Source organism: Sinocyclocheilus anshuiensis, unplaced genomic scaffold (assembly GCF_001515605.1).
Source record: "Sinocyclocheilus anshuiensis isolate Anshui unplaced genomic scaffold, SAMN03320099.WGS_v1.1 scaffold2008, whole genome shotgun sequence".
Lineage (NCBI taxonomy): Eukaryota > Metazoa > Chordata > Actinopteri > Cypriniformes > Cyprinidae > Sinocyclocheilus > Sinocyclocheilus anshuiensis.
The window spans coordinates 522-11,841 of NW_015555834.1; the positions used below are offsets into that span (position 1 = coordinate 522).

At 38.3% G+C, this 11,320-nt stretch overlaps 1 protein-coding gene and 1 pseudogene across 1 annotated transcript; both read right to left on the bottom strand.

Moving 5' to 3' along the window:
* Positions 1 to 731: 731 nt before the first annotated feature.
* Positions 732 to 1,550, bottom strand: LOC107675422 (uncharacterized; annotated as a pseudogene).
* A 1,071-nt stretch (positions 1,551 to 2,621) lies between these two features.
* Positions 2,622 to 9,767, bottom strand: LOC107675423 (uncharacterized). Its single transcript, XM_016469754.1, has 7 exons — positions 9,688 to 9,767; positions 7,169 to 7,319; positions 6,297 to 6,440; positions 3,938 to 4,069; positions 3,650 to 3,856; positions 2,747 to 2,872; positions 2,622 to 2,660 (listed from the first exon to the last, which is right to left on the bottom strand). Exons 1-7 carry the CDS (start codon positions 9,765 to 9,767, stop codon positions 2,622 to 2,624), a joined length of 879 nt encoding a protein of 292 aa, XP_016325240.1.
* Between the last annotated feature and the right edge of the window lie 1,553 nt (positions 9,768 to 11,320).

Sequence of the window (11,320 nt, forward strand, 5' to 3'; positions counted from 1 at the left end):
TTGGCCTACGCAAGCCATTTTACTGTCTCATGCAGATAAAAGTTGTCAAAGTTACAGTGCACAAAAACCCCTGGGTGGACTGACCTGAATGAACTCCTGCATACAATGCAAACTGCTAACATGACACTTAGTTTAAACTTGACTATGGTTGCTCATTTTTTAATTCAATTAGGCAGACCACGCAATACACACAGTGATATGGATTAGAAGAGCATTCACTTACCTTAGATGTTGATTAAGCTGTTCTGAAGCAAGCTGCAACTGCTACGGCAAGCACTAGTCATATGTTTGAATGTTGAGCAGTGAGCTCATTGGCTACCGATACAGGAGAGAACCAATCAGCTGTGCCATGTGATGATGTCATTAGGTCAGATTGAGTTAGACCTATCGGACTGCTCCATCTAGAGTTTCATGCCAGAACTCTGTATTTGCAAAAATGTTATGAGATAAATGTTTTAAATATATGAACTTTATATAGGAATATGAAATGATTAAAAATATAATTATACATTTAAATACAAAATTAAAACCGACAGTAGGTGGTGGCAAACCACTGCCTTAGTGAGTGAGTCTTGCACTGCACTTATAGTACGTTACGCCATCTACCAGAATGCATTTCGTAATCAACCCAACACTGCTTGTGAGATACAAAGTAATTGTAGTCAACAGGTTTAAACAGACATTTTTATAATACACTTAAATTCAAGTGAACAAAATAAAATGCGACTTACCTGTATTAAGTTTTGAAAACAGAATTGGATCAAACATTTGTCCAAGAATGTGAGAGCATAATGTCCATCCTCTTTTAGATTGTCAAACAGGTTCATCCAAAACTGGATGCACTGACTTCTTAGTGTAAGCCACCATCTCTCAATCTGTTGATTGCTGGTGCTCGGCCCAAAACTGATGCAAGCAGAGTCAGGATGCGTTCCATGATGCAGAAATTTCTGCATCTCTGCAACACTGACGTTCTCTGTACTGAGATCCAATCTCACCATATTAGGGCAACCCTCTGCTTCTATGACAGCTGTCATAAAGTACCCAGCAATAACCCGAGGATCATTGTTTGTTCTGTAAGCTTCGAGCCACATTATTTTTCTTGAAAACCCGTCTATACAACCACCTATACCTATTCCGTATGGCTTTAATTTATCATATCCATTGCTATGCCACACATAACTAGGTCCATGGCTGAAATACACTTGCCGGCAAAGTCGATTCCTAGACCTGAGATCAACTCCCTCGCCGTCTAGCAAACATAAAGTCACCCGCACAGTCTCTCTGTCTGTGATAATTCCATTGAGCCAGCATTTCTGATGCATCCACCTGTAACCATGTGACTTCCTTGATGTTTGTAGTTGTTGCTGAATGAAAGCTGCAACATCAGCTTCATCAGTCTTGTTCTTCCTCCTCCAAAGCTGGTGTTTACTCAAAATTCACTCAATGATGTGATTGCTAAATTTGACTCAATGTACCTATTTCAGTAGAGTTAGTATTTCACGATTTGTTAGTCCCCGTCTGAAATACTGCTCTATTTGTTTAAAATCCATGGATCACACGGAGGCCCACATCAGCAACACTGGCGCATAGTCAGTATGTGTCATAATTACAAAGTTTCTCCTTATTATGAGATGTTAGATGATTATTATGAGAAACTAAGTCGTCATTACGAAAAAAGCATCTCATTATTATGAGAAACTAACACAGTGTCCTAACTACACATGACGCGATGAGATTCCAGCAACAAACAACCGCCACACCAGATGCAACGCGACCAGGGTGCGAACTACGGGGGAGCTAGGTGGAGCTCGGCTCCCCTTATTAAGACATGGGCTCCCCTGAAAACGTGATTTGTGAAATTTTGGGGGTCTCAAAAAATATCAACAATTTGTTATTTTGACGTGCAATTTCAGTTTTGTGTAATGTGATAATCGTGGATTATTATGTGTAAAATTGCAAAAATATCATTCATTCATGCATGACGGCGATTTAAACCTAATTCACGTCAATAAAGATAACTATACATGCTATTCTTGTCATGAGCATCAAGGTGTGGGGGCGCTGCGGTGCAAATTCCACTCATGTTTAGTACATGTTAACTCAAAGATTCGTAGAAAAAATATAAACGCTGGACTCTGTGGTCGATTCTGTGTTAAGGTAAGGCATGTTATTCACAATTATGTGTTGTGGCTGGGTTGTTATAGGTCTGCGTGACTCTCGATGTCTTAGGCCTAACTGAACGGAGGAATTATGGTATTCTTCTGTAGCCTGACGACGAGTAAATTTAACCGTTTTTTTATGTGAACTCAAAGACAGCCTGATGCTTTGTTTATAGACTATTTGTGGGTGGCTGTTTGTTGTTTCACCTATCAATTCGTGTCGATAAAGTATAATAGGGTAAATCCTGTATAGTGATTTATCCTATATAGTGCTTGCATAAAGCAAGTAGTGCATACACTTGTAGCTGGTATGTATCTTTGTAAGTCATTCTTTTGAGGCAAATTACTTGCAAAGTTACTTATAGTCAGTTTGTGTAGCATCAAAATAAAGTGTGAGCAGATATTAAGCAGACAGTCTACTAATGACTGCTTGTTGACATGGAGTTGCAGAGTTACTTATAGTTAGTAGAAAGTGTTAGTACACGTATTGGAGGAATCGACCTCCGAACAGAGGAAGATGTGTTTGACAGGATCCAGTGATGAGCTAGTATCGTGGGATCTGGTGTTTGATTGCTCTCGGTGCTCACCTGCTCCTGCAGCAGCGCCATCTGCTGACGCATGTCTGCCTCTCGGCGCCGCAGACGCTTATTCTCCTGCAGCATGCGCTCATGGTCCTTCTGCTCGGTTTTATAGTCAGCCTCGTAGATTTTAGTCTGTGGATGGATAAAGTCAAATCTATTACACCTACAACAGAGATTTGACTATTTTACTGTGCTACTGTGTTAAATGTAAACTGTTTTTGTAAAAAAAAAAAAAACATCTATGAAGCCGATTTTTTTTTTTTGTATAAAATAGTGAAGAAATGCAACTTATATTACTTACATTAAACTATTACTTATATTAAACTAATATTATACCCCCAAATTAACCTTTGTCCTCATTTGTGAGTTGCTTTGAATAAAAGCGTCTGCTAAATGATTAAATGTAAATATTTGTACCTTCTGTTTACCTACTTTACTAATGTTTAATGTTTAACTCTATAAAGCCAACTATGTCATATTTGATATGCACATTTCTAAGGGATCTAAATGATCAACATGACAAAACCTGTTGCACACAGTCAGTTCATACTTTTTATTTGAAGAAAAAAGAAAATTGTAAAAACGTCCACCTTGATCGCATGGCGGCAAGTAAACAGAAGAATAACTTTTATATTGTTAGTCATATTTCTCAATTCATCTCTCAGTCATCATTGGATTGCATTGCATTATATGTTTTGATCATTTAAATATCAGCTTACTAAGACATATTATTGGCAGATATAGAGTGATGATTTATAATACATATGTACAAGCTATCAGAATTTCATCTTACTTTTTGGCCACATAAATATCAGCAACTGCAGCAAATCGCATATTTTGGCTCAGTTTGAGTCTCTAAATATGTATGAATATATATGAAGTATGAGCTCCTTATTCTCCTATACTCACCTGACACCGCAGTGCCACCAGCTGTTCTTTAAGATCCTGAACCTCTCTCATAGGGTCAGACTGCATCTCCAATCCCATACCAGCCAGTCTGAGACTGGACTTTGTGCCCAGTGACGGAGGAAGTGCTGGAGTCGACCGTATGTCCAGGGACGGCTTAGACAAGCTCTGCACTAGCTGACAGTCTGAGGAGCCACTGATATCTGGGGTCTTCCAAAGGAAAAAAAAAATTCAATGAAGATGTTAAAGGATAACATACTGTAACTGGTCTGATTGATTCTGTAAGCTCACCTGAGTTCCTCTAGTCCACTGCTGAAGATCTGTTTGGTGCAGTCGGCTCTCCAGCAGTCTGACATACTCCTGCAGATGCTGGTTTTTCTTCAGTTCCTGCATCAGTGTTTGTTCATAATATTCCCTCTTGTTCTGCGCACACAAATACAAACATGCAAAAGTCTGTTCGTGGATCTGCTTCTGAATCAGAGCGATCCACAGCAAAACATCAGTCACACCACAGAAGAAAAAAACACCAAATGTGCCACACTTTTAGAAAAATAAAGGTTCCATTTAGAACCAAAACACTTTAGAGCTGGAAACTTGTTTAAGTTGCACAAAGACAATTCTGTCATCTTTTAGTCACCATCAGGTTATTCCAAACTCGTGTGACTTTCTTTCTTCAGCGGAACACAAAATAAAAAAAAGCTGTTTAGCAGAATCTTCATGCTGCATTTTCTCATACAACAGATGCATACAGTGATCAAAAAATTGACAAAAAAGCACCATAAAAGTATCATAAAAGTAGACCATATTTGGAAGTACACACATACAGTATATATATAGTCCACATAAGAAGTCCATATTTGCTGAAATAAATGGCTAATTTAATTATGAGGTAACCTAACCTTTAAAAGATTTAATATTTCGAGATCTCCAATAAGTACATATCACTGCAGTTTCCAAAAGAAATGAACACTAGAGGCAGTAAAACTCCGACACCTTTTATTCCTTTTCACTCAAATTTACAGAGTTTCGATTAAGAAAGCGTAATTTTCGCACAATTATTGAAGAATATTATGTTATGACTTTAAGACAATTTTAAAGCAGCACTATGTAACTTTTGGCGCTCTAGCGGTTAATAAACAGAACTGCACACATCCCGCGGAAGAACATTCCAACCGGAGCTACTTCTCTAAGTTTATGTCTCTGGCGATTCACGCAGGTATGTGTCCCTCCGCAGCGGTGACGACCCGACCAACTGAATTTGGTCGGGTCGTCACCCTCACGTTTGAAACTGCGGCGAAACGTGCAGTAAGGTACGTAAAAACGGTGCTGCAGAAAAGTACCCAGAGGTACGTATTTTTATGAGACCAGGTTGGCCAAAAATGGTCCTTGATAAGAAGAGAATTTGTTGCTGAACCTGAGGTTCAGAGTACGACCTCTAGCATTAAATTACTTGCAATTGACAAACCAACTTCCCAACTTGGGTTAAAATGACCAACACTTGGCTAACCACCAGTCCTACCAAACCTCTGCAGATGAGATCTGTCCACTGGCAGAGTACGAGGGCCTCGTTCATAATTCCTCTCTCAAATGTCTTTAGCAGTGTGTTATTGAGCTTTAGTGTCCTGGAGCATGTGAGCTTCATAAGGGATCAGGGTTAGTCTGCAAAACAGCCTCATATTCCTGCCTCTCGACCATGCAGAGCAATCATCTGAACTAATTACTCCAATATCCTCTGGCTTTCTTCAAATATAAGCCATCCAGATGTAATAAGTCAGGTGAGAGGTGACTCATCACACATATTGCTTTTCACATCTCTTACAGAACCAGGGAGTGTGCACCTTACATCAGGTTATGCTGTTTTAAATGTGGCTCCACATCGTTTCTAAACCATAACTCCATAATCGACCAAAACCTTAACCAAAAGTCTGTTTGGTTAATGGGAATGTTGCTGCAGGACCAACAAGGATGCTTATCCAGGATCTTGTATAGTTGCATTATGAGCTTATATTTGATCCTGTTTAGAAAATGGCACTATTCTATTTATTACTGTAAATGCATTTTATAATTACAGTGTGTTTTTTTAGACAAATGCACAAAATGTGTTAGCAGCATCATTTTAGTTTTTAAAAAATTGCACATGAAAGTAAACTGACAACCAGACGGTGATTCAGCGTTAATTAGCCTAATGTGTGATTTAATCACTTGCACTTTGGTATCATCATGGTCAACGTTCCAAAAATAATTAAATAAAATAATAAAATAAAATATAAAATAAAATACAAATAAATAATAAAATAATACAAAAATAAATAAATACAAATAAATAAATAAACTGTAAAATATTTAAAAAAATTGATATGACTGAATCAATCAGACTACCTCAGGTTATTCTAGTGAAGAGTCAAATCATATTACGACTCAGATCAGGTAGAAATAGCTTCACAAAGAAAAAAAAACAAAAAAAACATGTCCAACCAGTGGTGTGGGTTCAGAGCGTGACTGTTTGCTCAACCGTTGACAGACTGTGTTTCTAGGTAAACTAACAATATTTGCAATTCTGTTTAGTGACAGTAGAGACACTAAAACTACACACTTGGCCTTTAAAGCAGCTGTGCCGTAACAGTTTGAGAGCGTTCTTCTGCCCACATACCTGTTCATGTTCTACTTTGAGCAGCAGTCGGCTGTTGAGCTGTTTGAGGGCCCTGCTCTCCTCCTCGAGGGCCGCCACACGCTGCTGGAGGCCCACACTCGTGCTGTGATAGATGTGATCCCACTCCTCGTTCAGCTTCATCAGCTAACACACACACACACACACACACACACACACACACACACACACACGCTGCAGTTTTATATCAGTGTGGGGACTTTCCGCTGACTTTGTTGTTTTCACACTGAGCTAATTGCATTTGACGTATCCTAACATTACACTTTCCCTAAACTCATACAGAAATATTTCTACATTTTTACATTTTCATGACATAATTTTTAAGCCCCTTTAGTCCATATAGGGTCGTTGGCTAACTGTACTTTCATTGTAGGGACATTTGATCCCCACAAACACAGCAAAATCTGACCCACCTACACAAAACACTTGAATAGATTATGTTTGCAAAAACAACACCTTACTTTCTTGACATAAAAAAAAAATTGTATTTTTTCTCCAGAAGGTGTCCACTTAGACCACATACTTTTGACTGTCATATAAATATTATGGTTCATGAATATGGTAATTAATTACTACCACTGTATGTGTCACCTAATTGCCAAATAGATACAATATGTGAGAAACTTAGAACTTATAGTAAAATGGTTTAATAGTTTATAGTGATGCAGTTTTATAGTTTATAGTTTAAGACTATTAAAAAAAACCCTGAAAGCATGTTTGTTTTCCAATTGATCTAAATCTATCTCTTTTCCAACTAATCTTTTTTTTCACAGTATTGTGAACTAGACACACTATGTAGCTGATTCTGAAAATGGAGTTGTAGGGGTGATGTCACATCCGGTGGTTTATTCTACCTCTTTGTTGAGTCTCCGGAGTTCAGTGTTTTTGTTGAGGAGCTGCAGCTTCTCCTCATCAGAGGAGGTGATGGACATGCTCTCTGTGATGAGGGTTAACTGCTCCTCCCCAGAGAGGAGGCACTCCCCCTGCGCCGCCTCCTCCACCGGCCTACAACACACACACACACACATATACTTTTAGGATCTATTCTTATTGGTTTCACTTTATTTTGATGGTCCCTTTAACACATTCTGTTGACTATAAGTAACGTTGCACCTACATGTCTACTAACTCTCATTAGAGTGTTAGTGAAGTATTAGTAGACTGGTAGGGTTAGGGTTAGAATAAGTTGACATGTACTTGCAAAGTTACTTATAGTCAGTAGAATGTCTGTTGAGAGACCATTACAATAAAGAGTTAGCAGATATTAAGCAAACAGTCTATTAATATTCTGATGAGAGTTATTAGACATGTAGGTGCAACATTACTTATTGTCAACAGAATGTTCATAAGGGACCATCAAAATAAAGTGTTACCTTATTATTATTATTATAACCACTTCTCACTCTACCTTTTACAGTCAAATTTTGGCATGTTTAAGATTGAAATGAAACAACATCAAGACCCTTTCTGACGTTATCTTCCTATAAGGGACCTTACATGATACGGGCCAAACCACAGATATCACATGTTAATAAAAAGTCATTACTGCAGTAATTACAATAACAATGTGTGAAGCTGCTCCACAAAACAATTACAAATTAAATACATTATATTCATTATCAATACTAAACACCTTGGTAATTACACTGTAACATGAGAGTTTGAATGGAAAAATAAGCTAATCCAGATAAACCATTAAAGCTAAAACTTCTTTCATAGCCATAGGGAACAACACTGTGCTGTCATTGCTGTTGTGGTAATACAGTAACGGGCAGATGGAGAATCTGAAGCAGCACAAATAAAGTCATAGATGTTATGCAAATGTTCCCACAATTCATTACAGCCTCATGATGAATGACTCATGCTAAGCTGTGACAAAGTATGAACTAAAAGTTACACAAGCACATCACCAGGCCCTAAAAAATAAGAGAAAGTGACTATAAAATCTCCGGGAAATTTGAGCTGGGGTGTTTCTGTTACTATTGTACCTTCATGTGAGACGTGTTTTTTATTTTATTATTATTTTTTTTTTCCCCTCAGGACGTCGCACAAATATATCAAAATACAGTCACACTTTATTTTAAGGACCCATTCTCACTATAGTTGCTTATTAGTATGCATATTACTAGCAGACTGGCTGTTTATTAGTACTTATAAAGCACATATTAATGTCTTATTCTGCATGACCATATTTTAGATCCCTTAATCTGACCACATACCTAAACTTAACAACTACCTTACTTACTATTAATAAGTAGCAACTTAGGAGTTTTTTGAGGCAAATATCTCCCTGAACAGTTAAATTTGTTTTTAAAATTACAATGCTTAAAATGCTTTTAAATTAAAAGCTTAACCTACATCATGCCGCTCAAAACGACGGATATATTTCTACCGGTTTATCTCTCAACCCATAAGCGAATATACTTTGTTCAAACACAAAAAGCAATATACATCCATCAAGTTGTTAACTTGTTAATCAAACTAGCCTAAAATCTGTGGGGACGATGACGCTGTGTTTTTATCTGCTCCATGTGCCCGGTCCACTTGCTGTTTCACAACTACTCCTTCCCCTCTCTCCTCTTTTTTTAGAATAGCCCCTCTCTCACTTTCTTTTTAAGAATAGTTTACATTTTTACTTATCGAAATTGTTCTTTGCATGACCATTTCCAGATTATGCCAGAATGAACTGAAGAGAGGTGAGTGCTGACATTGCAGTGATCACCTGATTGATACATGGTGCACGGGTCGTTCAAAAGTAAAAACATAGAATACATGCATTTGATTGGTAAGCCAAATTCAAACGTGACGTTTTAATCTCTAAAGGTAATGCATGGAATATATGGAAAAGCTCCACTAAATAATAGCACTAATAAGTGAGGGGCGGGACTTTGGCAATCGGCGCTACCGATGACCAGTCAGTCTACTCCACAGCCAATCACAGGCCCCCTCCTTGTCCGGGCCTTCAGCCCTGTCTAGCCCAATGGTTAATGCGGCCCTGATGGTAACCTTACTTTCCACCAAAATACTTACAGCAGTATCTGTTACTACAGTAGTAGTGTTAGAAATTCTTATGGGAAGTAATGTTATTTTAGTTTTTTTATGACTTAGTACTGGAAAATACCAAGTTCTTTATGAATAGTTCTGTTTTTACACCAAAATGCCTGGATAATACAGTGCTCCCTGTGACAATTTACAGTTTTCATCACACTAACAGGAACTGTAGTACTCGTGGTATTTTAGTGGAAACTGTGATTATAAAATTTGTATGCACTAAAGAACACAAAATAACAATACAGCACAAAAATGAAGTGAAATGCATGGACGTCTCCCTACTGCCCCCTGCAGCCAACCGTAGGATCCTTCACTGCCCCACATCTTGTCCTTTCTCTGAAGCCAGAGCCAGAAGTTCCCTTGCTCTGCCTCCTCTGTCAGATCTTTAATTGCCTTTGACATCTTGGAGCCTCTTGACACCGAGAGACTTCAGGAGCCATTGAGTGGAGGCTCCAGTGAAGCCTCGACAGCCGACTTCCACTGGATAAGTGAAAGCACTCCACCCTGCTTCCAGAGAAGTATTTTGTTGCAAATTACAAATACTTGCTCATCAAATGTATTTAATTTAAAATACAAAATACTGGTGTGAGAAATGTATTTAATTAAAATTCAAACAATATTTACAAGCGATCATTTGAAGTGCAATAGACAGTGCCATTACATTTAACAATACTGGAGTTAGATAACAGAAAGAGAAGCGTTTTCCCCTCCTTGAACAAACAACATATTATTTAATACTAACACTAGACAATATATCACCCGAACTAAATATTCCCTCACAGTTTAGTAGTGCATGTAGAATCTACAGCGTCTTGTAATTCAGCTTAATTTATTGCACCCAAAGAAAAACTGCAGTGCTTTACAACTACAGGACTGGAAGAGCTAAATAAACTTATCACTGCATCTAAACCAACAACATGTTTACAAGATCCTGTACCCACTAAATTACTGAAAGAGTTGTTACCTGTAGCAGAAGAACCGCTTCTCAATATTAACTCGTCGTTGTCTTTAGGTCACATCCCAAATGTTACGGGGCTGTCGAGACGTGAGATGTGCGGATCTATGTGCAAAGCTTTATTCTGGAGACGTGGTCAGAAACAGGCATAAATCAAACATTGGAAACAGGTATATTGAGGGCAAGACAGCAGAGTAATCCAAAACGGACGTGGTCGATAAGCGGCTAACAATATCCAGAGTGCTTGACATGAGGGGTTATCCAATTACACGAGCTAGAGTCCAGGCAAGGTGCAAACACAGTCCGAAACAGCAGGCAAAGGGTTAACTCAAGATAAACAGGCAATAATCAGGTAACACGGGAAAGCAGCCAAGACAAGACTATGACTAGACTATGGAAATTAGAACTAAATACTTAAACAAGAACAGGGAACTGGCTCCGTAAAGTAGCTATCGCTAGGTGAGTGATGTGCGCTTACAATACTCAGCAGTGAATGGTTGTTTGAGTGAGTGTTATATAGTGAATGTGTGATTGGTTACAGCTGTGTGCATTCAGTGCAATGGATGATGGGATATGTAGTCCGGGATGACATGCAATAGTTTGTGTAGTGCGAGAGTCAATGTAATGGAAGGGTGACCTCTGGTGGTGATTGAACAGAAGTCCATGGACAGGATTCATGACACCAAAACCCTTCAAGCTGGCGGTTATTAAGCCTCTTATTAAGAAACCACAACTAGATCCTATTGAACTGACAAATTACAGACCCATTTCAAATCTTTATGTCTAAAATTTTAGAAAAAGTTGTGTCTGTTTAATTGTGCTCCTTCCTTCAAAGCAAATTATATCTATGAAGAATTTCAGTCAGGTTTCAGGCCCCATCATAGCACAAACTTCACTTGTTAAAATTACAAATGATTTGCTTCTTGTGTCAGACCAAGGCTGCATCTCATTGCTAGTTTTACTTGATCTTAGTGCTGCGTTCGACACTATAGATCATGAT

Coding starts and splice junctions, on each gene's coding strand:
- LOC107675423 (XM_016469754.1), bottom strand. CDS start 9,767: ATGTCAAAGGCAATTAAAGATCTGACAGAGGAGGCAGAGCAAGGGAAC. Junction 6,441..7,168: donor TCCGGAGACTCAACAAAGAG/GTAGAATAAACC, acceptor TGTGTGTGTTAG/CTGATGAAGCTGAACGAGGA. Junction 2,873..3,649: donor TGGTGGCACTGCGGTGTCAG/GTGAGTATAGGA, acceptor ATCCATCCACAG/ACTAAAATCTACGAGGCTGA.